Raw genomic sequence first — 26,383 nt, 5'->3', positions numbered from 1 at the left:
ATTAATGTACATAGCATGCATTGAAACTCCTATAGTTTAGCTTTATTTTGCTCAATCACATCTCTTCCATATGAAATCAATTAATTATCCCTAACAATTTCTGTGCCTTTCACTACAACTTCTTTTCATTTTTTTCAAGAAAATACATTTTAAAAATTAAATATATTATTTCTCACGTGAGAGACTTCCCATAATCACAATCTTATTAAATTATTTAAATTAAAACTATTTAATTTTTTTTAGGCATTTGAAACTTTTGTTATGGATGTGTACTTAATGGCTACATTTTATGACTAAGTGGCTACCTTTTAGGATTAAAAAAATTGATAAATCTCATTAAAAAAATTAATTGACAATCATGAACCTTTCCCATACTTTCTTTTGGTAGACATTTGAAATTTTATTTATTTATTTTTGCTTAGATAAGTGAGAAATGATGGTGGATAACTGAATATTCTTTTTAACTATATTGGATAATCTCATTAAAATAAATAAAAATTGCATGAGATGATGGGATAAGGATAATAATTCGAGAAAAAAAAAGGGGGATAAGGATAAGTAGGGGTGTTAATTCGGGTTAGCGTGTCGGGTTCGTGTCGTGTCGAGGTAGAGGTATTCAACTAAATGGCTCAACTCTAACCCGATCCATTTAATAATTATGTCATGATCCTTCAACTTTAACTCGACCTGTTAATAAGGCGGGTTGACCTGACCCAGCCCATTTGACACGCTTAATAAACAAATCGTGTTGGGTTGATATAAATATAACACAACCTATTTCAACCTGCATAATATTAAATATAACATTCATCTAGAAATAATTTAGGATTTATAGAGTTTAGAGATCTAGGGTTTGTAAAGTTTCAATTTCTAATTTTGTCCTTTGTAAATTTTTGTAATTACTCACTTTTCTTTTTAAATTTAAAATATATGTTGGATATAAAAGGTATTTGACAAATCTAAAACAAAATAAATATTTATTTGTTATACGAGTTAAACGAGTTGTGTTAAGTGAGTCATTTTGGGTTGACACAAATAAACTTGCGTGTCAAATATTGTATCTATTACCGGTTATGCAGGTTGACTCACTTATGACACGTTTCTTATCGTGCTGCTTTCGGGTCGACTCATTAATGACCCAAACCTATTAAGGCCCAACCCTAACCCAGAAAAACCCGTGTCGGGTTCGTATCGTGTTCGCAGGTTGGGTCAAATATTGACACCCCTAAGGATAAGGGTTTTTTCCCATTAAAAAAAAATTAAGGTTTTTTCTTTTTTAAATAAAAAAACCAGCTTTACGTGAAGGCGCTTCTCAAAAAAACTTAATGTGAAGGAGAGGGGAAAAAATGTAAATCTTGCAAAAGAGATTTTTTTTTTTTTTTTTAATTCAAATTACAATTTACCCACCTGTGGTATGGCCAAAATTTAAGTTGCCTTTCTGTTATTTGAAATTTGACACTTTACTCACTTGATGTTAGCTTAGTTAGATTTCTATAACCCACTTTTATGTCTCTATTCTCCAAAAATACAAAAAATATAAAAATACAAGATCAAATAAGATCAAAAACTATCAATCGAAACACTTATATCATGGAATTTCAAACTATATGTAGATAACTTAAATTTTGGTCAAACCTCAGGTAGGTAAAGTGTCAAATTTTAAACCACAAGCAAGCAACTTAAATTTCAGCAAATCCACAGGTGGGTAAGTTGTAATTTGTCCTAAAAAAAACTAGCATCTGAGCATGCGCTCATGCCCGTGCTTAGGAACTCTTCAATTTTTTGGTAAAAGTTAATAATTTGCATCCATTATAAATTGAGATTACTACATTTTTCAATCATAGAAATACATATGATTAGTTGAAACTAAAATTTTTTTTACTGAAAGTACTATAAAAAAAACTAAAAGGTAACTGAAATAGTACAGTAAAACTCATAAATAGTAACAAAATAAGCTTAATAATAGCATAAATAAGCTAAATAAAATAAATTGACTTTTTAAGTCATTGTCAAACGTAACCTTAATAAACTTAGAGGAAGAGGAATAAGAAAAATACTAGGTCTAAAATTTGAAATTTCTAAATTTACCCCCAAAAATAAAAATCTAACTTGAGTTAACCATCAATTGCTCTCTTTATGGCCCACATATACATGACAAAAGGGAGCAGCCTACAACATTTGCAAGTGGTCGGGTTCTATATGAGCAGGCTTTATGCAATAATTTTTATTCTTAGCATTAAACAATTAAAGAGGATATTGGTTCAGCTAAAATTAATAAATTTGAAAATTAATGTTAGTGATAGTTATTGGATTGTGCCCTTTTCAAAGTGACGAAACCGACAAAATATGTAGCAGGTAATACTCTTACCGTATAACTAATTAAGTTGTGGGTAATTGTCATTTGATTTTTACGCTAAGATTTTTTTGTAAATTCTTTCAATCGTATCAATTTCTCATAGGTTCCTTATCGTTAAAGTAACTCTATTACTCACAACTTTGTTAGGCATACTAAACATGCTGTATGTTTTTTTGGTGTATATTAGAGATGTTTTACCACGCTTCTTTACTATAATTTATGCCAATATGATTTTTCTTTAAGAAATTTTCAACCTTCTTCTTAAGAAAAAAAAGCCAGTGGTAAATACAACATGTCCTTGGTCGCTTATCCATTTATGTAAATTGCAAATTAAAATATTTGCAAAAACTCTTTTTTTTATTAAACCAAGTGGAAAAATCTTCCTGTCACAATAAAAAAGAAATCAGAATCTGATATTTTATTATCAAATTTCTTAGCCACCAAACTTTTTTCCCAACAAAATACCATATATGTAACATGTTTACTTCACATTCATATTATTTTACTTAAAAAAATCAGCTGTGCCTATGAGATAATGGAAACAATAGTTCCAAGCAATTAACAACTCACCATCCAAATCAAAATTCACTTGACGTGCGGGAAACTCCAACTTGAATAACTTCTAGACATTATGCCTTTGCTACTATAGCTCGCCCCTAACACTTTCATGTATAAATATACATACCAATCATTGTTCAATCCTCGCTTATCCACAACCATCTCTACCATACTTAGTACACCTAAACCTTTAGCTACACAAGCTAATCTTATTAGCCACAAGTACAACCAACACCTATGGCTTCCACTGATAAGCCTACAGACCCAGAATACAACAAGGGAGCTCCTCCTCCTCCTCCTCCATCTTCCACTGTGAACTGTTTTGTTTTGGATGTAACCCTCAGGGTCTTATTATTTGCGGCGGCTCTGACGGCTGTCGTGGTTATGGTCACTAGTGACCAAACCAAGTTTTTTGCTCCGCTAGGAATTCCCAAGGCCAAGTTTAAACACTACCCGGCTTTCGTGTAAGTTACATGTCTTTACTTTTGGTGAAAGTTTTGTTCCATAATAGAGAGTTACAATTAATTACATGCATGCAGTCTTTAATTTCATTTTTTATTTTTATTATATATAGGTCTATTTGTGTTCTTATGATTTAGTATTTGCAAAGAAGTATCGTGCGTATATGTTTTTTTTTTTTTTGGGTTAAAACGTGTGTATATGTTACGTGTATATATATATATATATATATAGCTTCCAACATGATTTAATTTTTTAACTTCAACATGTTGATAATCAAGGCTATAAGCCCTAGTACTTCCAATTAAGAGGTGGGTTGAGGTTGTACGTACAAATCAATGACCCAATATTGGTGGGAAGGCAGGGTAGGCCATGAGAACATGTAATTAAAGGAAATTTTGCCGTGGTCACTCGCCGCCATGGTACTGATGGTAGGCCAAATAAGAAGAAAAGGTTGGCAACAATATTAAAGTGGGAAGTAAATTGATATTAGTATGAAAAAGGCATTAATTAATTTCCACTTATACCTACTACCAGTTTAAGAATCAAGATTGCAGCTTCCTAATGCTTGGAAAAAGTATGTCCCTGGTTTTTTTCCACTATTTTTGTGAAGAGTATTGTGGTTTTTCCTTTTTGGGAGAGCTTGTGTTTGAATCCCCTTGTTGTAAGGGGAAAAAGGGTTCTTAACGAATTTGACAAATTGATATATTGATAATTTGCATATAATTTAAATTGTGTGGGGGGGGCGGATAATTATGTTTAATGTATAGTAATAAACTATATGGCATACGAAAAAGAAGGTATTTGATATCATTGAAATATATCACACCCATCACATAGGAGTGAGTTTCGTATTTTATTTATTTATTAATGAGTCAGTTCCACATTTGTGTGGTGTGATATATCCCACCAGCATAAAATAAAAATTGCATAATCTGTATGCATATTAGCAACAAAATCAATCATGCAACAATTTTATTTCAAATATTATCAAGTTGCCTATATATGGAAGAAAATAACTCAAAAGGAAATTACGTGTAAAAACTAAAAAGGTTCAAAAGATCGATAATAAAAAAAGGAAGACATTTTATACCACCTTTAATTGTCAGCATTCACAAGGCTTTCGAAAGTAATAAGGATATCAATTAATTTCGCATATGAAATTGCAGGTACTTTGTTGCGGCACTGTCCGTTGCTGGACTTTATAGTATCATTACAACATTAGCATCACTCTCAGTCATCTGGAAGCCAAACTTGTCAACCAAGCTCTTGCTCCATTTTGTATTTTGGGATGTGGTAAGTAAGCTGTCTCTTTCATTAATAAAAGTCATATGGAAAATAACAAGAGCAATTTGTGAACAAAGTCAAGGTTTACTTATTAATCTTTGTACAATCTTTTTACGACACAGCTGATATTGGGGCTAGTAGCTTCAGCCACTGGCACAGCAGGTGGTGTTGCATATGTTGGATTAAAGGGCAACAAGCATGTGGGGTGGATTAAGATATGCAACAATTATGATAAGTTTTGTCAGCATCTAGCAGGATCTCTTGCAGTCTCTTTGTTCGCTTCCTTTGTGCTTGTTCTTCTAGTTTGGCTCTCAGTTTACAGCCTTCATCGTCGGATCCCCAAGTAAGAGCTAGCCTCTACAAGTCCAAAAATTCCATAAATATATATTATGCGAATTATGGCCACAACCATTAAGCAAATTGTGTGTTTGTACAAATTTGAAATTTCTACGTTTGCATTTGTGTAAATTTAGGGGGGGGGGGGGGGGCTTTTGTAAATGTTGTCCACTTGTGTAGTGTCTTCTAAATCTTATATATGATTTGTCATGTATATAGTTTTTTTCATGTTATCAATTATGTTACATGTAATTGAATTTGAATTATATGAATATTGTCCACTTCACTTGTGATTGTTAAAAAATAAGTATTAGAGTGCTTAAGAACATTCGCATGATTAACTTAGTATTGAATATTGGTATCTTAGTAAATCAGGAAAGTTTAGTTGGATTAACTTAGGTCTCACAGAAAACATGCATGATTGATTAAACATATACTCAACTGCCCTTACGTGGGTTCCATATTTCATTTAATTACTAGGATATATATATATATATATATATATATAAAAAAGTGAAAGTAGAGAAAAATAATTTGAGTACAACTGTCATGATTTCTGCCACCTTTCACCTTTGTTTCCCCTATGATAAGGTAGCTCTCACACACACTACGGGTTGAATTTGGGGTCACCTGTCACTGCCAAGAGTGGAATGTCAGTTGGGGTATTAACCCATTGACGGGAGGATTTGGTATCAGCTGATGAGCTGTACAAAAATTCATATTTTAAAATTTTCACAATTGAATTACATGTTTTATATGTGTCTAATAAAAATGTTAATTTTTATGTCAACCAAGCAATTATTAAGCTACTGATCTCTCATTCAATTATCAACATATTGCCTAAATAAGTAATACTAATATAAACAAAATGCATTATCTTTTTGAAAAAATATAGGCGAAAATACACTTTTAGTCCCTACATTTTGGGCCTTGTTACAATTTGGTCCCTAAATTGATTTAGTTCCTAGGTCAGTCCCTGATTTTCAAAAATCGTTTTTAAAATAGTCCCTACCGTCAATCCAGTGACAGAAAATGTTGAGGTGGCAAACGGAATACACTGTTTGCTGACGTGGCTAATAAAATAATAATAAAATATATATATTTAAATGCCATGTCAGCATTTTTTGAATTAAAAAAGCCATGTCAGTTTAATTAAAAAAATAAAAATAATTTATATTTTTCAATTTCAATTTAATTCAAACTAAATTAAAAAAAAAATTAATCTAATTTTATTATTATTATTATTATTATTATTATTATTGCTTTCATTATTTTTTAGGTTAGGAGGTAAGATCACAGGAACTTGTTCTTCCCAAACTTAAGAACAATCAAACCCAGAACAATTAAACCCAGAACATCAAACCCAGAACAATGCAAAATTTCATACAAAATCCCTATCCTCCATCGAAACCTCCAGAACATGAAAAAATCAGTAAACCCAAACCCACATGAGAAAACCAACCCAGAAAAATCATCAAACCTCCAACCCAGAAAAATCTTCAAACCCAGAAACCTCCAACCCAAAACATGAACTTCATTCTTTATGTTTTTCTTCGAATCAAGACAAACCCAATTAACTGACCCACTCAAAATCAATCTTAGCACAAAAAATCCATACCCACAAACTGAAACCACCACCAACAACCACCACAATCACCCACACCACCAACCACAACAACCACAAATCACCACAAAAAAAAAAAAAAAAAAAAAAAAAAAAACCCAAATAATGAAAGCAAAACAAGTCCATTTTCTGCCACAACCACCAAACCCAACACTCGCGGCGGCTCATGGCGAGCAAAACTATGGCCACCCACGAGCACCAACGGCCCCACGCCAGCCCACGGCGATCTAAATCCCACTTGTGTCGATCTGAACCCACCCACGGCAAGCCATGACCACCGAAACGCCACCACTCAACCAGAAATCACCGATTCGGAGAGAGGGAGACCGAAATGATGGCGAGCAAAACCACGGCCACCCACAAGCACCAACGGCCCAACGCCAGCCCACGGCGATCTGAATCCCACTTGTGCTGATCTGAACCCACCCACGGCGAGCCACGACCACCGAAACGCCACTACTCAACCAGATCACCGATTCGGAGAGAGGAAGACCGAGATGAGGAAAAAAGAATAGAGAAATAGAGAGGGAGAAGAAGGCTGAATCAGTGATTTCTGATTTAGGGAGACCAAGACCAAGTGTAGGGTGAAGAGAGAGAGAGGGAGTTTGAGATTAGTGGTAGAGAGTGTGAAGATTTTTTTTAAGCTGATGAGGTTAACCAAAAACAAAAACAAAAAGAATTAAAACAATTATGAATTTTTATTTTTTAAGAAATGATTTTAGTTTAAATTAGATTCAAGGTTTTTTTAAAAATTTTAATTTACATTTTTTTTTTATTTTCTTAGGGCTGGCTTTTTTTTATTAATTTAAATGCTGACATGGCATTTAAAAATATTAAATATATATATATATTTTTTTTTTATTAGCCACATCAGCAAATAGTGTATTCCGTTTGCCACCTCAGCATTTTCAGTCACTGGGTTGATGGTAGGGACTATTTTAAAAACGATTTTTGAAAATCAGGGACGGACCTAGGATCTAAATCAATTTAGGGACCAAATTGTAACAAGACCCAAAATGTAGGGACCAAAAGTGCATTTTCGCCAAAAATATATTACAAAAATCCAACAAGTTCAGTTAAAAACTAAAGCAAATACTAACAGACTAGTTTTTTGAAAAGTGAGCATTTTTTTATATAAAAAATAGCAATTTTAAAATATGTCATTTGAAAAAAACAATTTAAAAAATCACAATTAAACGTTTGATTATGGCTTTTAGACTAATTTGTCTGTTTGAACATTTTTTTAGAAGTGTTACGTCTACAACATTTTTGTAACACTTTCACAACAAAGTCTAAATAGTAAGCTTTTACTGGTTCTAATTTGAACTTACTACTTAAATTAATTTTTTGTTCAGCAGTCACAATCTGTTACTTAAAATTTATTACGAAAATATTGTGAATATAACTGTAGGGTCACGTTTTTCAGGCCAAGCCCAAAATGAATGGGATTTTAGACCTGTGAGCCCGGTACAATAAATTTGTAGAGAGTGGGCCAAAGTGTTAGGTTTTAGCGTATGAACAACGGTCATCATGGTACTTTTTACAATTAGGTTGGGGCGGACCGGATTCATCAGAGGGGATCGGTCCTTGCCACGGCCTGGGGAGCCTTTTCTTTTCGGGGCCTCTGGTGTGTTGGGGGGTCTCCGCCCCCCACCCCTTTTTGTCTCTCTTTACTCCCTTTTTATAGTAGTTTCCTTCTTCCTGAATAGGGCCCTTAAGGTAGGTACTTGTTTTATTAGCCCTTCCTTCCAATTGTTGGGAGTGGTTGTAAGGACAGAGAGGTATGGCCGTGTCAAGCACAAGGCACCGAATGTGATAATGGCAGTCTTTCCTTTTAACACTTTCATTGCCCTTTTCTGCTTTAATACTTTTCCCGCTCCGTGAGATGATAGGGAGTGTCACTACCGGTGGTAGGTTACCTCCCCCATCCTTGGCTACATTTTGCCGAGGAGGACTCTCCTCGCGGCCGAGGAGAGATTTTTCCTTTGGGCTGGGCCTTTGGCCTAATGTAGTCATCGACATGGGCCTATTGGTCTATTACCCCACACAATAACATTTCTTGCAATTTTTTGGTTCAGCATTTAACAAACCAAAATTTTGAAGAGGTTGAATTTTATTTTTAATAGACTCAGTTGTTATTAAGGGTGTTCAAGTTTTTTTTAGGGTGATCAAGTTTTTCTTTAGGTGGTCAAAAGACGCATATTAATTTAAAACTTAAACTTTTTTAAGGAATATTAAAAAAAAAAGTTCAGGGCGCCGCCCCTAAATTGGTGATAATTTAGCTTTCCAAGAGAATCGGTAAACAAGTTGAAGTTCCTACCCTCTGTTGTCTTAGCCCCCATGGGAATCTTGTTTAGTAATACCTTAACAAAAAAATAATAATAAAAAAAAAATTCCTGCCCTATATATTTTCATCTTCTTTCTTTTTTTTTTTCTTTTTTTTCTTTTTTGAGAAACTCTTTCTTTTTTTCTAATCAGAGAAACTTTATTAAAACTTAACAACAATATTGAGCACATTTCTAGTCTAATCTATACTACTATTTAAGGGGCTTTCTTTATTTGGATTTTTTTCTTTCTAAAATACCCCTACAGCCTACGTTTAAGTAGGGGCAAAACTTGGTGAAAATTATTTAACTCTCACTAAAATATTACCTAAAAAACATGACTACTCTCGTGATGGTTTTCAAATTGCTTTATCTATTTATAAAAAAATAAAAATAAAAATTAAAACAAACACACGTTTCTTTGTAAAGATACATATGATAAAAAAAATTTTAAAAAAAAAAAAATCTGCCATTATTGCAAAAAAACAAAACAAACAAACAAACATTTGTACACACATTTTAGTCACACACAACTCCATACTTCTACAAACAGTTGTACACACATTTTAGTCACACACAACTCCATAATTCTACCTAGAAATTTTAAACTTCCCCCTTATCATTAAGCAGTTTTTTTTTTTTTAAAGCATTATCATTAAGCAGTTAAGATCACGTTGCTTCTTTTTTTTTTTTTTTTTTTTTTTAGTTAAACATATATATTTCAAGTTTATAAGTTATCGTCCAAATTAAAAACTCCTCAATTTTAGCTACAAATTTTACCAATCCACTAATTTCTCCCCACTATCAGCCATTACTTGATCGGTTATTCAATCAACCCACTACAAAGCAATTAACCAAAATCACAACACTTACCCCTACCTCTAGATTACATATAAAATTCTTTTTTTTTCTTTTTCTTTTTTTAACGATTGTGGAAAGTACCTTCAATGTTGAATAGGGGTACTGCACATCTAGATTACAAATAAAATTGATTTTTACAATTGTAGAAACTAGAAAGCACCTTGAAAGTGTGAAGAGGAGTACTGTGTAGGAGGTATGTATTTACACGTGATATGTATTCTTTCATTCTTTGCGATAATTTCTATTTTTCTTGATTAGGGTCACTAAAGTCTTACCGTCATTGCAGAAATAGATCAGGAAAAGGAAACTCTACTACATAAACAAAAGATCTTTTCTAATTGTTCCTACTCAAGCAAAAAAAAAAAAGCTTTTCTATCTCATCGGTATCTTAGTGTACATAGCTCAATTCTTTTTTCTTTTTTAATAAAGAAATAAACAGTCTTCTAACACTTTTCTAATTTGATGAGGACTTCAAATTGCGTAATCCTCATCAAATTTGGGTAGGTTACTTTTGTTAATCCTTATTCTAATTATATGGACTTTGAAGTGCTTTTCTTTATTTTCATATTTCTTTATCATTATCTTTCTTTCTTTCTTTTTCTGTAGGATATGCATTTGTGGTCAAAGTTTACTCATTACCTTTAAAAAATGGGATACTTATTGCATTTCTTTGATTACAATATTCTAGTACTAGAAATTTGTTTTTTTTTTTAAAAAAAATAAAAATTCTTTGATTACAATATAGCAGCACTAGCTACAACTTTTTTTAATTATATTACAATCTTAATCAATGAAAAAAATAGTATTAAACTTGACAAATTGTTCAATTTGGATAAGATTTCAATATAATTAATATGTTTATAGATTACTTAGAGAAAGTAGTTATATTTAATCCTTACTCTTTTTTCTTTCTTTTTTTTTTGTCTTTTTTTTAGGGTGACATATCAACAATTTTGTTGAATTGCATAGTGAGACACTTTACAAAAATTATTGTATGATTCCAAGCTCACATAAAGTGGTGGTAATCTATCAAGTGGTTGTTTTTTTTTTTTTTTTTTTTGAGGAACAATCAAGTGGTTGTTAATGACTCCTTTTTGTATATAAGAAAAAAAAAAGTATCCTACCTATGCCTATATTTATCAATTTGTGTAATTATATGTTGGATTCAATTTATTGTTTTTTGGAATATTAATGTACATAGCATTCATTGAAACTCCTACAGTTTAGCTTTATTTTGCTCAATCACATCTCTTCCATATGAAATCAATTAATTATCCCCAACAATTTTCGTGCCTTTCACTACAACTTCTTTTCATTTTTTTTTCAAGAAAATACATTTTAAAAATTAAATGATATTATTGCTCACGTGAAAGACTTCCCATAATCACAATCTTATTAAATTATTTAAATTAAAACTATTTAATTTTTTTTAGGCATTTGAAACTTTTGTTATGGATGTACTTAATGGCTACACTTTATGACTAAATGGCTACCTTTTAGAATAAAAAAAAATTGATAAATCTCATTAAAAAAATTAATTGACAATCGTGAACCTTTCCCATACTTTCTTTTGGTAGGCATTTGAACTTTTATTTATTTACTTTTGCTTAGATAAGTGAGAAATGTTGGTGGATAACTAAATATTCTTTTAACTATATTGGATAATCTCATTAAAATAAAATAAAAATTGCATGAGATGATGGGATAAGGATAACAATTCCGAAGAAGAAAAAAGAGGATAAGGATAAGGGTTTTTTCCCATAAAAAATAAAAAACCAACTTTACGTGAAGGTGCTTCTCAAAAAAACTTAACATGAAGGAGATGGGGAAAAAAAATGGTAAATCTTGCAAAAGAGTTTTTTTTTTTTTTTTTAAAGGCAAATTACAATTTATCCACATGTGGTATGGCCAAAATTTAAGTTGTTTTCCTGTGATTTGAAATTTGACATTTTACCCACTTGAAGTTAACTCAGTTAGATTTCTATAACCCACTTTTATGTCTCTCTCCTCCAAAAACACAAAAAAACATAAAAATACAATATCAAATAAGATCAAAAACTATCAATAGAAACACTTGCATCATGGAATTTCAAACCACATGTAGTCAACTTAAATTTTGGTCAAATCTCAAGTAGGTAAAATGTCAAATTTTAAACCACATGTAGGCAACTTAAATTGCAGCAAAATCACAAGTGGGTAAATTGTAATTTGCCCTAAAAAAAACTAGCATCTAAGCGCCCGTGCTCAAGGACTCTTCAATTTTTTGGTAAAAGTTAATAATTTGCATCCATTATAAATTGAGATTACTACATTTTTCAATCATTGAAATACCTAGTGGTGTGATGAGTGTGTTATGCGTTTGTACCAAATATTAAAGTTATTAACATTTCTCCACGTATAACACTCATCATACCTTTAGGTATTTTTGTGATTAAAAAATGTAGTAATCTCAATTTATAATGAATGCAAATTATTAACTTCTACCAAAAAATTGAAGAGTCCCTGAGCACATGCTCACATGTGTGCTCAGAGGCTAGTATTCACTAAATGATTTAAAGTTCATTTGGGAACAGTTTATTTAATTGAAACTGAAATTTTTTTACTAAAAGTACTACAGAAAAAACTAAAATGTAATTGAAATAGTATCATGAGACCCATAAATAGTAATAAAAATAAACTTAATAATAGCATAAATAAGCTAAATAAAAATAAATAAATAAATTGACTTTTTAAGTCATTGTGAAACGTAGCCTTAATAAACTTAGAGGAAAAGGAATAAGAAAAATACTAGGTCTAAAATTTGAAATTTCTAAATTCACCCAAAAAAAAAAATCTAACTTGAGTTAACCATCAATTGCTCTATTTCTTCAGTTGGGCCATATGGCCCACATATACATGACAAAAGGGAGCAGCCTACAGCATTTGCAAGTGGTCGGGTTCTATATGAGCAGGCTTTATGCAATAATTTTTTTTTAGCATTAAACAATTAAAGAGGATATTGGTTCAGCTAAAATTGATAAATTTGAAAATTAATGTTAGTGATAGTTATTGGATTGTGTCCTCTTCAAAGTGGACAAAATTGATAAATTTGAAAATTAATGCTAGTGATAGTTATTGGATTGTGTCCTTTTCAAAGTGGCGAAACCGACAATATATGTAGTAGGTAATACTCTTACCGTATAAACTATTTTTTTGTTTTTTTAAACAAGCACGTACGCCAGGGAGAGGGAAAGGGAAAAGAGTTTTAACATAAAGACACATCATAACTCTACTCAAAAATCATGGTAATTTTTAAGGGAACCATATAAACTAATTAAGTCTTGGGTAATTGTCATTTGATTTTTTACGCTAAGTTTTTTTTGTAAATTCTTTCAATCATATTAATTTCTCATATGTTCATTATCGTTAAGGTAACTCTGTTACTCACAACTTTGTTAGGCATACTAAATATGTTGCAGGTTTTTTAGTGTAGATGAGAGATGTTCTATCACGCTTCTTTACTATAATTCATGCCGATATGTTTCTTCTTAAGAAAAAAAATTTGCATGTTTGGTTAATTTTTAAAAAATTTATTTGGTCTATTTATTTATGTATAATTTTTTTTTTTTAATCTCATTATTAATGCACACAAAAACCGCTAGAAGACGTCCATATTTACAAATACTTACAAACTTCTTTTATGATAAGGCAGGAACAAAAAGCCAGCGGTGGATACAACATGTCCTTGGTCGTTTATCCATCTATGTACGTAAATTGCAAATTAAAAAATTTGCAAAAAACTCTTTTTTTTTATTAAAACAAGTGGAAAAATCTTTCTGTCACAATCAAAAAGAAATCGGAATCTGATATTTTATTATCAAATTTCTTAGCCACCAAACTTTTTTCCCAACAAAATGCCATATATGTAACATGTTTTCTTCACATTCATATTATTTTACTTAAACAAAACCAGCCGTGTCTATGAGATAATGGAAACGATAGTTCCAAGCAATTCATAACTCACCATCCAAATCAAAATTCACTTGACGTGCGGGAAACTCCAACTTGAATAATTTCTGGACATTGTGCCTTTGCTACGATAGCTCGCCCCTAACACTTTCATGTATAAATATACATACCAATCATTGTTCAATCCTCGCTTATCCACAACCATCTCTATTATACTTAGTACACTTAAACCTTTAGCTACACAAGCTAATCTTATTAGCCACACAAGCTAATCTTATTAGCCACAAGTACAACCAACACCTATGGCTTCCACTGATAAGCCTACAGACCCAGAATACAACAAGGGAGCTCCTCCTCCTCCTCCTCCTCCATCTGCCACTGTGAACTGTTCTGTTTTGGCTGTAACCCTCAGGGTCTTATTATTTGCGGCAGCTCTGACGGCTGTCGTGGTTGTAGTCACTAGTGACCAAACCAAGTTTATTGTTCAGCTAGGAAGTTATCGCGAGGCCAAGTTTAAACACTCCCCGGCTTTGGTGTAAGTCACATGTCTTTACTTTTGGTGAAAGTTTTGTTCCATTATAGAGAGTTACAATTAATTACATGCATGTAGTCTTTAATTTCATTTTTTTTTTTTAAGTATATATAGGTCTATTTGTGTTCTTATGATTTAGTATTTGCAAAGAAGTATCGTGTGTATATGTTACGTACATATATATATAGCTTCCAACATGATTTGACTTTTAACTTCAACATGTTGATAATCAAAGCTATAAGCCTTAGTACTTCCAATTAAGAGGTGGGTTGAGGTTGTACCTACAAATCAATGAACCAATATTGGTGGGAAGGCAGAGACAAATGGTTAAGAGCACTCACAGTAGTTAAACTAAATAGCTATATAGTTATTTTAGCTCTACTAAAACACAAAAATCCACACTACAGCAATGGAGCTAAAGGTAAAAATTTTACCATCATTGCTACAGTGCACATCTATAAAAAAAAAATGTGCACTGTAGCTGAAGGCTAAAAAAAAAAAAAAAATTGTTTTTCGTTCACACTACTTTTTTTTATATTTTATTCTTTCTGCATTCATTCTCCTTTCTCCATGTCTCTCTTCTCACTACCTCTCCATCTCTTCTTTCTTCCTCCACAGTCTCTTCTGTTGCTTCTCTTTAGTTTCAGCTGAGACCTAGATAACTTTTTACAGTGCAAAACAAAAACAAAAAGTTTAATTCCAATTTGGGTTCTCAAAAAAAATCGAAAATTTACATAAAAATATGAGCTTTAAGTTATCAAAATTGAGTTTTTTTTTTTTTTTTTTTTTAACTGTATTTATTGCAATCTGAATTATAGATTTGTTGGGTTTTTGAGGAAAAACGCAATAAATAGTTTTTCTTGATCTGGGTTGTTCTTATTTTGAGTTTTTGGATGAGGGAGATGGGGAAAAAGCTTGGGCTTTTTGTGTGGGTATGGTTTATGCTATGTGGGTTTTGTGTGGGAAGGTTTGTGGTAGAGAAGAACAACTTGAAAGTGACTTCACCAAGCTCTCTTAGCGGTATCCATGAATGTGCACTGTGATTGTGTTTCAGCGTTGATTTTTCTGTTTTCTTTTTTTCTTTTTTTTCTTTTTCATTGGTTTCAATGGACACGGCGGGGTTATGGTTGTACAGTGATTTTTATGTGTTTTATGGTGGTTGTGGTTATGTATTAGTGATTGAATGAAATATTATTTTATTGTAATGTTTATATTATTTTATTATGTAAGAAGTTAAAATAGTTCCATTACTGTAGGATGTGAAAAGGTAAAATAAATAACGTGATTTTTTGTATAGTTAAAAAGCTAAAATTTTAGCTCCACTATTGTGGATGTTCTAACAAACTAAATCACTCTTACCATGTATCATGAATATGTCGGTCAAGAGAACATGTAATTAAAGGAAATTTTGCCGTGGTCCTTCGCCGCCATGGTAGGCCAAATAAGAAGAAAAAGTTGGCAACAATATTAAAGTGGGAAGTACATTGATATAAGTATGAAAAAGGCATTAATTAATTTAGTCCACTTATACCTACTACCAGTTAAGAATCAAGAATGCAGCTACCTAATGCTTGGAAAAAGTATGTCCCTGGTTTTTTTCCACTATTTTTGTGAAGAGTATTGTGGTTTTTCCTTATTGGGAGAGCCTGTGTTTTAATCCCCTTGTTGTAAGGGGAAAAAAATTATCTTCTTGTTAGGGAAAAAGGGGTTCTTAATCAATTTGACCAATTGATTGATAATTTGCACATAATTTAAATTGTGTGTGGGGGTGGATAATTATGTTTAATGTATAGTAATAAACTATATGGCATACGAAAAAGAAGGTATTTGATATCATTGAAATATACCACACCCATCACATGGGAGTGAGTTTCGTATTTTATTTATTTATTAATGAGTTAGTTCCACATTTGTGTGGTATGATATATCCCACCAGCATAAAATAAAAATTGCATAATCTGTATGCATATTAGCAACAAAATCAATCATGCAACAATTTTATTTCAAATATTATCAAGTTGCCTATGGAAGAAAATAACTAAAAAGGAAATTACGTGTAAAAACTAAAAAGGTTCAAAAGATAAAAAATAAAATAAAATAAAATAAAAAGGAAGACATTTTATACCACCTTTAATTGTCAGCATTCACAAGGCTTTCGAAAGTAATAAGGGTATCAATTAATTTCACCTATGAAATTGCAGGTACTTTGTTGTGGCACTGTCCGTTGCTGGACTTTATAGTATCATTACAACCTTAGCATCACTCTCAGTCATGTGGAAGCCAAACTTGTCAACCAAGTTCTTGCTCCATTTTGCATTTTGGGATGTGGTAAGTAAGCTGTCTCTTCATTAATAAAAGTAATATGGAAAATAACAAGAGCAATTTGTGAACAAAGTCAAGGTTTACTTATTAATCTTTGTACAATCTTTTTATGACACAGCTGATATTGGGGCTAGTAGCTTCAGCCACTGGCACAGCAGGCGGTGTTGCATATGTTGGATTAAAGGGCAACAAGCATGTAGGGTGGGTTAAGATATGCAACAATTATGATAAGTTTTGTCATCATCTAGCAGGATCTCTTGCAGTCTCTTTGTTCGCTTCCTGTGTGCTTGTTCTTCTAGTTTGGCTCTCAGTTTACAGCCTTCATGGTCGGATCCCCAAGTAAGAGCTAGACTCTACAAGTCCAAAAATTCCATAAATATATAGTATGCGAATTATGGCTACAACCATTAAGCAAATTGTGTGTTTGTACAAAATTTGAAATTTCTACGTTTGCATTTGTGTAAATTTAAGGGGGGGGCTTTTGTAAATGTTGTCCACTTGTGTAGTGTCTTCTATATCTTATATTTGATTTGTCATGTTTGTAGTTTTTTTTCATGTTATCAATTATGTTACATGTAATTGAATTTGAATTATAAGAATATTGTCTGCTTCACTTGTGATTGTTAAAAAATAAGCCTTAAGAGTGCTAAGAATATTCACATCAACTTGTATAAAAATTCTGTCTATTTTAATATAAAAACATATTTTTTATATTTTACATACTCACATTTCAAAACATCTTATATTAAATCTTACATTAAATTAAGTTACATCTAAGTCCATGTCGAAAACAAATTTATTTATCTAATGTTAGTTTGATTTGAAAAGGATTACAAACATCCATATTTTTAGATTACGAACGCTCAAAGATTATCAAGACCTAATTTTATTTTATTTATTTATTACATTTTTAAATAATAATAAAAGAAAAGAGAATAAAGTCGTGGGGTACTAAATTATGAACACCTAGCCAGATTGGCCGAGGATACGAACTTATGATGCTTGGCTGAGGCCCATATGAAACGAAACAATGGCTTGAAAACAAGCGTCCAACCAAGCTTAAGACTAGATTTGGTTGGGGTTCGCCCAGCCCGTGCAGTAGTGCAAGGCACGGCCGACGCTCAAAGGTCCCAGTAGCAAGCTACACTAGCGGACCTTCCCCCATAAAAAAATTTGTTAATATCATGTGGGACATTAAGACACTGATAGAACATAGCTGAGATCTTTTGGTTCCCCTGCTCGTCAAACTCAGGCGTCCTCATTGGCTTGAAATACAATATATGGAAACAACTACAGATATCTACTATGATAATTTGGCATAGCTATGGTGATAGCAGATTAAAATTTCTACAAGATCTTAAAAGTGAGGCTTCACTACTCATTGGCTTGGTCCCTATATATAGACAGTATGTAAACAAACAAAGAAAAGAGGTGCGGAATTTTATTCATATGTAACTCACTTTTAACATGTTCTAGGTGTAAACCCAATCTAACTATGTACCAGTGGAAAAGCAAATAAACTCAGTTACAAAACCAAAAAAGATCAGTGAGTGATCAAAATATAGGCAAATATCAACAAGGACAATGCTATATTACAAAGCAGTTCACAGCGGATAATAATAACAAACTTGAACCAACGAATCAAAAATAGACAACAAATGGTCACAAGGCTTTCCAAGCAGGAAACATTGGAGCTGACTTAGCACACGAAGAAACAACATCATTTTGAATAGATAAAGCTGTCTACTATGTTATACCAAAAAAAAAAAAAAAAAAAGCTGTCTACTATGACCACTCAATCATGGTAATAACAGAATTCTACAAAGTATACTCTGATCACTTGACATAATCATATGGCGCAGAATTTGATGTAAATTAGAAAGAACATTTACCATTCCGATTCAGTACAACCAGTTTGCTTTGACATCTTATATGAACTTAATTACAAACTTACGCAATCCAACATGAAATATATATACATACACACACTCAAATCAAGCCTCATACTCACAAGTTTGTTCAAGAATATATGTTTAAGTATCATCACCACATGTAAGGTTACTATGAAATCCAAGTGACAAATATATATAGCAAAAACTTCTTCAGAAATAACATGAGAGATGCGGGTTATTTTACACTTTAAGTTTGTGCTTGGAATTAGAGTTTAAATTAAACTTATTTTACTAGTTAGTTTATTTTCACTATTATTCAACTTATTTTTGCAATTATTCATGGATCTCACTGTACTTTTTGATATTATTCATGAGTCCTACTGTACTATTTCAGCTAACTTTTACCTTTATCTACAATACTTTTAACAAAAAATTTTTAATTTCAACTAAATAAGTTGTTCCCAAATAAACCCTAAATTCCAATACCAAAATGGCATAGGAGAGATGTGGCGTAGTAGCATCGTAGGGCCACGTGACTTTTTGGTACCAAGTGGGCTTTAAAAAAACTGTCTTGAAATTTGGTCCAATTGACAAAAATAGCAGATTTTTCCACTAGACTTGGATAGGGTACGCCAGGCCCATGCTGTAGTGTATCACATTGGCAACACGCAGAGGCCCCAGTAGCAAAGCTACTGTGCTGGGCCTTCACACTTTATTATCTTGTGGCCCAATGGGTGACATATGAGATATTAAATTGAGAGCAGTAGTGGGCCTTGCAGAGTCGTACACATATTATTTAAAATGTTACATGACTCATTATATAAGTTTTGTAACTAAAATTATATATGAATGATTTTATTAATTTCTATGTAAATTTTTCTTTAAACTGATTAGGAGGTAAAACTTTGTCATACTAAGAGAATGAAAAATTACTCAGTTCAATTAGTGTATTACACCTTTCTCTCACGTAATTGTGATACCATGTGCAAACGCAGTTATGAACTTTTATATGAGATGTAATAATTTCACCAAAAGCAAAAGGAACCTCTGTGATCTTGCATTCAGATTTGTGACAGTGACACTTGCTTGATGCTGGTGCAGTTTAGGCCATTCAATTGGCTATATTTTACTAATTGTTATACAATCTGGCACTCTTCATGTCCAAATCAAACTTCACTTTCAATGTGGGTAAATCCATGGATTTGAAGTAACTATAGAATAGAACACGGCCAGAAATCTTTCTTTCCGCTTGGACGCTAATAAGGCATCTCCAAGTTGCAAAAAAATATAGACACATAAAGTAACCAATTTGCCAATACCTAACTCATTTGATGGTCTAGGCACTAGTCATGATGTAATAGCTGACCAAGCAGCGCAGGATCCATCTTGGTGGCAATATCAGTTAGTGATTTAGGAGCACTCATAAGTGATTGTATAAATAAAAGAAAATAGAACAAATTTTTAGCCTATCATGCGTAAAATTCACTTGCACCAGGTCATGCAAAGTCTTGTAAAAATACATAGTTGTTACACTTTTTATGAAAATTTACACTTAACACTATTCATTTTACATTCACTAGAACGAAGAGAGTGGATGGTAATTGTTGTATGAAGAAAGAGAAACAATTAAAAAAATCAATAAATTTTGATATCTTAATAAAATGTAGTATAAATAGATACTCATCCACTTAAAAATAATAATAATTAACCTCACCCAAAACCCATTTTATTTTCTTAACCAAAATAAATAAATACCAGTAATGCTTTTTAGTGAAGAATTATGAGCCAATGTCTAATAATGCAAAGCATCTTAAAGGACCAGCATGATAACCGTACCAAAAATAAAGCCCAAATACGACTTAACAGTTCCTTCAAAGAAGAGAACTAATAGGCCGACTTTCTAGAAAACGATATTTAAAATAGATTTGGGTGGGGTGCGCCAGGCCCGTGCAGTAGTGCAAAGCATGGGCGACGCTTAAAGGCCCCAGTAGCAAGCTACCATTACGGACCTTCCCCCCATAAAAAATTTATTTAATATCATGTGACCCAATGGGTTGGGTCACATGATACATGACCCATTGGGCCATGCATCAGATATTAAACTGAGAAGAACAGATACTACACTTGATCTTAGCCGAAAGGCCGAGAAAGGTATGCTTTTTACTGTAGCTTGCTTCTGTTTTTATAGCTCATCTGTGCTTTGCTCTTCTCTCACTTATTCCATGTGGGACATAGACACGCTAAAATAGAACATGTGCCCAGGCCGAGATCTTTTGGATAATATGGTCATCAGACTCGTTGTATCAGGTGCCTCATTGGCTTGCTGCCTTTCATAGCCTTAGACCTGGGACATGATTCTTCTAAGACTTGGTATAATTTTCAGGCACAAACCAGGGCATTTTTTGTGTTGAATGCTATACATTAAAACTTGAACAAATGTTTCAAAATCGACAATAAATGCCTACAATCTACAACGTTTTCCGCCCAGGAAGCACATCTGGAGGTGCGTTGGCACACAGAAGCACATCATTATGAACGTCTCCTGTTTTCTAGTTTCTAGAATGATGATTTGACATAACCATGGTGATAGAAGATTTCAAAAAAGATCTCAAAGTGAGGTTTCGCTACTCAAATGTACTCATTCGCTTGGTCCCGTTATATAGACAGTATGTAAACAAACAAAGAAGAGAGGTGCAAAATTTTATTCATATCTAAGTATCTAACTCACTTTTAACATGTTCTAGGTGTTATCCCAATCAAACTATGTACCAGTAGAGAAGCAAATAAACTCAGTTACAGTTACAAGAAAAAATATCAGTGAGTGATCACAATACAGGTATATATTAACAATGACAATGCTATTATATTCAAAAGCAGTTCACAGCAGATAATAATAATGCAAATATTTAACATTTGGGAAAGAGCTTGTTGTAAACTCATAAAAATACAGTCAATAAGAAACCAAATACCTTGAAGTGGACTGTATTACAGAACTGGTTGATCCAATTTAGCTATTGAAATTACTAACTCTAAATGACTTCGTGAACTTCAAAAAATTGTTTGCTCCCCTAATTCCTGACCTGCCATTCCCTCCCTCAGTACCGTCTTAAAGAATTCTTCCAATGTGTCTCTACCATAGCTAGGCGTTTTCTCAGCACTGTACTCTCCAGTTTCAGGATCCAAAACCAACATACTCTCAGCTGCATAATACCTTCCGATTTTCCCAAACTCTGCAGCATCTTCCATAGAAGGAAAAATTTTAACCAGGAAATCAAGAACCCCAATAGCAAAATCCATTATCCCTATTGGCACTTTCAAGAACTTGGGTTCCTTCCCCAAGAGCCTAAACAGCAACTCCCCTTGCTCTAGTGGTGTCAATGCTTTCCCCGGTCCACCAATTGGCAGTACCTGGTTAATCTTATCTTCACTCAACACGCAATCTGCAATAAATGATGCCAAATCCGACTCGCTTATCGGTTTACAAGCACACAACTTCCCATCTCCAAACATGACATAAGGCTTCCCATCTTTCGCCAACTCAACCTGACCCCCCAAACTTTTAAAGAATGCAGTTGGCCTCACTATGCTATAACTGAACCCCTTATCCTCTTCAGCTTCTTTCATCAATTCAGCCTCAAACTTCAGCTTGGCACGCTGAAATTCGAGAAGAGGCTTCTGCACACATATTGCAGAAAGCAACACAAAATGGGAAGCCCCACGGTTCCTACCAGCAACAAGACTATTCTTTGTTGCCTCATAATCAATCTTCCATGAATCCTTAACACCACCACTACGGCTAGCAAGGCATGAGACTACAACATCAACAGAAACCCCTAAGTTTTCCAAAGATTTCTGCAAAGAATCCAAATTGGTCACATCTGAAAAGCACACATTGGCTCTTTTCAACTGATTCAAAGTCTCTTCCTTGCTATTTTTACCTTTAATCCCACTCCTCTCTCTAGCAATGGCTATAACATTGAACCCTCTACTAATTAACTCATTAACCACAAACTTTCCAATATACCCAGTTGAACCCACCACCAAGATGTTAATATCTTTTGGGTTTTTGTTTCTGAAGGAAGATAAGGTGGTTTCAACAGACCCAGCTTTTGACGCTGTAACGGGTTTGAGTCTTTGAATGCTACACTTAAAGGGTTGGGATAAATTTAAAGATGAATACTTTAGAGCATAAGGGAAAGAGCTTACCTGAATTTGGTTGATGAATTGAGAAGAGAACCTTGCTGAGAAGCTTTGATTCTTTGGTGGAGAATGAAGATTGAATAGTGAACTGGAGGAGAAACAAAGGGACATTTTTTGAGTTCAACAGAATTGTGAGACAGGAATTTTGCGAAGTGGTGTCCATGGTTTTTTGTGTGCCTACTCTTTACTCTATCAGAGTAGAATCCAAATGATAGGTGGATGTGAATGAGTTTACGAGTGATGAGATGACGTGTAATTGATAAAGTTACTTTTCTTTTCTTTTCTTTTTTTCTCTTTTCTTTTTAATAAAAGTATTCAAAAAAAAAATTATCTATTTTTATTTTTAACCTACCACTTTACAATACACTTATTATCAAATCATATCATATTATCTATATAAATATATATATAAAATCGAAACTTTTAAAACTCCCACAATTTTTCACATTAGCATAATATTAAAAAAATATATTAAAAAAATAATAATAATAAAACTTTTTTAAAACTCAAACCCGATATAAAAATTTTCTGAAACTCAAACCCGATGCTCTGCCTTCTTTTTCATCAAAACTCTTTCACGATGCTCTGGCCTTTTCGTTCACCAAACACCAAAATGCATGCCCTTCCCACCATACCCACAAATTCCTCAATCAAAACCCACAATACCTACATATTAACAGAGATCTCCTTCCTCGGACCCTATTGCTCCCGTTCCCCTTCTCCTTTCCCGTTCCACCCACAACCACCAAAACTCAGCAGGCAGCAGCAACAGCACCACCACCACCCACAACAACCGCAACCAACAAACCACCATAATCAGACCATATCAAACCCACAACCCAAAAGCAAAAAACGATTTTGAAGATCTGGGATTTTGGGGATGTAAACCACCATAATCAGACCATATCAAACCCACAACCCAAAAGCAAAAAATGATTTTGAAGATCTGTGATTTTGGGGATGTAAACTAATCTGAAATAACAACTCATATGGTGTTCTTTTAGGCATGTAGTTTGTTAAGATAAAGTTTGTCAAAGAAGAAGATGATGAAGAAGAGCAAGAGCAAGCCGTAATCTAATCCAGTCATGGGTAACTTCTTCAAACTCTTCTTCTGCTTCGTCTTCATATTTTATTATAACTAAATATCAATTAATTATCCTACTTGTCTCTGAAATTTTAAATGGTGGTTGTGCTTTTAATTGTGGCAATTTAAATGGTTGTGCCTGTGAGGTGTTTGATGCTAGGTCTTAGTGGGATTCTGCATATGGGGAGCAATTGAACCCTTGAGCTAAGGAAGTTTAATTGCTGTTTATGTCTATTCCTGTTGATGGCATTGCAATTTGTATCTCATACACATGTGAGACTTGGCTTGAATATGGAAAATCTTATGAGATACCCTTGAGCTATGGAAAATCTTACGGTTACTCTGCTTCTCCTGTTTTAAGATATGGTATTGACCAGGTATTTACATATTATATACACGTTTTTTCACTCATGCCCTCCTAGAAAAGATTTTCCATAGCTCAAGTGTATCTCATACAAATTGCAATTTGTATCTTAGTGAGGGTATCTCATACATATTATATCCTGTTGATGGCATTGCAATTTGTATCTCATACACATGTGAGACTTGGCTTGATTATACCCTGTTTGAAAGTAAAAAAAGTCTCTACTTATCTCTCAACATCCTAACCACCATTATATCAATTGAAAACAGGGCAGCCAAGTAGGTGAATTTACAGGACAAGTCTGGAACTTTGGTAGAAGAAAGGGTGGTGAAAATGGATTATCTATGTCATTGATTTTTAAAAAAGTTTGTTTAATGATTTATATATGCTTCATAATTGTTCATAAGTCACAATTAAGAAAATTTTAGCTTCACTACTATGACATCTAGGTTTCATAATCAAGCTTATTTTTCTTGAAATCTCATTTGGGTTGCTTTAAATGTTGATTCTTTATGCGTCTGATATAGTGATTTCTTATGCATGTGTCTATGAGGAAAGCTACTTTAAAAATTGAGCTATGGTGGTCTTTATTTCTTATTTAATTATTTTGAAGTTGATTCTCATATTGGTTGTCCTTAACTATCCTAAATTGTATTTGGGTAGAGCTTTGGATTATGGTCCTTTTGCCTATGGTAGGTGTAAAGCAATTTTTTTTTCCCTTAAGAAAAGAGAGAAGAAGTTGACAAAATTGCCTGTTAATGATACTTTCTGAGTTTAAAGAATAGGTTTTGTTTAATAATGGTGTTTCCACATTTCGTTATTTGTTATATATGAAAATAACACCAATATGTTGTGGTAATCGCACTTTCTCAGATACTATAAATCTTCTTCTATTCTCAAAGCCCCTAACTTGGGTAAAGCAGCTGTTTTCTAGGAACTATTTCAAGGCAAAGCAAAAGGGTTTGACATGGAGAAGGCTTTATTGGCAAAGTCTATTCATGATTTTGAAAAAGCAATATCTATGGTATCTTAGCACAAGAGACGTGGTTGGGAATGTGAGCAAGCAAAGAAGATTTATAAAACTCAATGTTTTATGTTGAATAAATATATGATGTACTATATAATGAAGATTTGTTGTATTATGTTATTTCTCTACTCTTTTTGATTCATAGCAAAAGAATTTGACATTGGTAACTATATTCTATTTATTTATTATGAAAATAAGATTGCAATCATTATTGCAATTTGTTTATTTGTTTATTCATGGCATATATGTAACTATGAAAATAACTTCATTGCCAATGGACCTATGGTAGTGGTATTAATCTTTTCGGCATGTATGTATTTTTATGGAGATGATAATTGCAATATTATTTATGGAGTTTTGTTAACCTCTGAAACTCCCACAATTTTCCACGTCAGTGCAATATTTAAATAAAATTGTCATTTTATTTAAATAAAATTATTTTTGTTTAGTTCAAACTTAACAAGGAGTCAAACTCTATCTTTCTGACAAGTCCAACATAAACTCAAACTCATTATTTTTTTTTTAACCAAAATAATTTTTTTTAATCTAAACTTAACAAAGAGTGAAACTCTATCTCTCCAAATTGAAACTTCTGAAACTCTCACAATTTTCTACGTCAGCACAATATTTAAATAAAATTATCATTTTATTTACATAAAATTATTTTTGTTTAGTCTAAACTTAACAAGGAGTAAAATTATCAAATTATTTACAAAATTAATATATGAATTTTTGAGTTATTTTTTTTGCAATATTTGAAATTGTCTGGCAAATTTTTTGTAAGCCATTGCACGTTCAAGCAATGGCTTCTTCGTCAATTTGTAACACAAATTGAAATTATACAAAAGCAAATCATGCAATGGTGTAGTTTTTTAATCAATTTAAGATTTTATAAAATTATTTTAGTTTATCTCACAAATAGGTAAGTTCCCGTGCATAGCACGGGTTGGCGACTAGTATATAATAAAAGTTGGGCTTAAATGCCATAGTTGCGCCACATGGTTTCACCAAATTGTAGAAATTTTATTAAATTTTTAGGTTTTTAAAGAACTAATAATGAATAGTATACTACCAAGACTCTAATTCATTCTTATCATTAAATAAAATTAGATTAACATTATTTTTTTATTTGTTAGGATATATTTCTTAAATTAAGGGATAATATATAACATAAAAAAAAATTTAATTTAGATAATCTTTATCATCTAA

At 32.6% G+C, this 26,383-nt stretch overlaps 3 protein-coding genes and 2 pseudogenes across 4 annotated transcripts; 2 read left to right on the top strand and 3 right to left on the bottom strand.

Annotated features, from left to right (window-relative positions):
* The first annotated feature begins 3,066 nt into the window (after positions 1-3,066).
* Positions 3,067-17,274, top strand: LOC115995407 (CASP-like protein 1D1). 2 transcript variants are annotated; one of them, XM_031119960.1, is made up of 4 exons: positions 3,067-3,136; positions 14,041-14,288; positions 16,487-16,613; positions 16,726-17,274. In XM_031119960.1, the coding sequence occupies exons 2-4, from the start codon at positions 14,056-14,058 to the stop codon at positions 16,948-16,950; spliced, it is 585 nt and encodes a 194-aa protein (XP_030975820.1). In that variant the 5' UTR covers positions 3,067-3,136; positions 14,041-14,055; the 3' UTR covers positions 16,951-17,274. The 2 variants fall into 2 exon arrangements, with proteins under 2 accessions (XP_030975820.1, XP_030975819.1); XM_031119959.1 differs by lacking the exon at positions 3,067-3,136 and having other exon boundaries at positions 13,749-14,288.
* LOC115995408 (CASP-like protein 1D1) lies at positions 3,071-5,285 on the top strand. The gene is made up of 3 exons (XM_031119961.1): positions 3,071-3,378; positions 4,543-4,669; positions 4,783-5,285. The coding sequence occupies exons 1-3, from the start codon at positions 3,152-3,154 to the stop codon at positions 5,005-5,007; spliced, it is 579 nt and encodes a 192-aa protein (XP_030975821.1). The 5' UTR covers positions 3,071-3,151; the 3' UTR covers positions 5,008-5,285.
* Positions 17,275-17,682: 408 nt separating the features above from the next.
* LOC115951101 lies at positions 17,683-17,830 on the bottom strand (annotated as a pseudogene).
* A 2,598-nt stretch (positions 17,831-20,428) lies between these two features.
* On the bottom strand, positions 20,429-20,654 carry LOC115951094 (annotated as a pseudogene).
* Positions 20,655-21,336: 682 nt separating this feature from the next.
* Positions 21,337-22,887, bottom strand: LOC115950655 (divinyl chlorophyllide a 8-vinyl-reductase, chloroplastic). The gene has a single exon (XM_031067879.1). It carries the CDS (start codon positions 22,808-22,810, stop codon positions 21,548-21,550), a length of 1,263 nt encoding a protein of 420 aa, XP_030923739.1. The 5' UTR covers positions 22,811-22,887; the 3' UTR covers positions 21,337-21,547.
* Between the last annotated feature and the right edge of the window lie 3,496 nt (positions 22,888-26,383).

Source organism: Quercus lobata, chromosome 6 (assembly GCF_001633185.2).
Source record: "Quercus lobata isolate SW786 chromosome 6, ValleyOak3.0 Primary Assembly, whole genome shotgun sequence".
Lineage (NCBI taxonomy): Eukaryota > Viridiplantae > Streptophyta > Magnoliopsida > Fagales > Fagaceae > Quercus > Quercus lobata.
The sequence above is the reverse complement of the archived record's forward strand: the minus strand, read 5'-3'. Positions and strand labels throughout refer to the sequence as shown.

Bases quoted from the DNA above. Each gene is read 5' to 3' on its own strand.
- LOC115995408 (XM_031119961.1), top strand. From the start codon at position 3,152: ATGGCTTCCACTGATAAGCCTACAGACCCAGAATACAACAAGGGAGCT. The intron at 3,379-4,542 runs GTAAGTTACATG...ATGAAATTGCAG, and splicing joins AAACACTACCCGGCTTTCGT to GTACTTTGTTGCGGCACTGT. The intron at 4,670-4,782 runs GTAAGTAAGCTG...TTTACGACACAG, and splicing joins ATTTTGTATTTTGGGATGTG to CTGATATTGGGGCTAGTAGC.
- LOC115995407 (XM_031119960.1), top strand. From the start codon at position 14,056: ATGGCTTCCACTGATAAGCCTACAGACCCAGAATACAACAAGGGAGCT. The intron at 14,289-16,486 runs GTAAGTCACATG...ATGAAATTGCAG, and splicing joins AAACACTCCCCGGCTTTGGT to GTACTTTGTTGTGGCACTGT. The intron at 16,614-16,725 runs GTAAGTAAGCTG...TTTATGACACAG, and splicing joins ATTTTGCATTTTGGGATGTG to CTGATATTGGGGCTAGTAGC.
- LOC115950655 (XM_031067879.1), bottom strand. From the start codon at position 22,810: ATGTCCCTTTGTTTCTCCTCCAGTTCACTATTCAATCTTCATTCTCCA.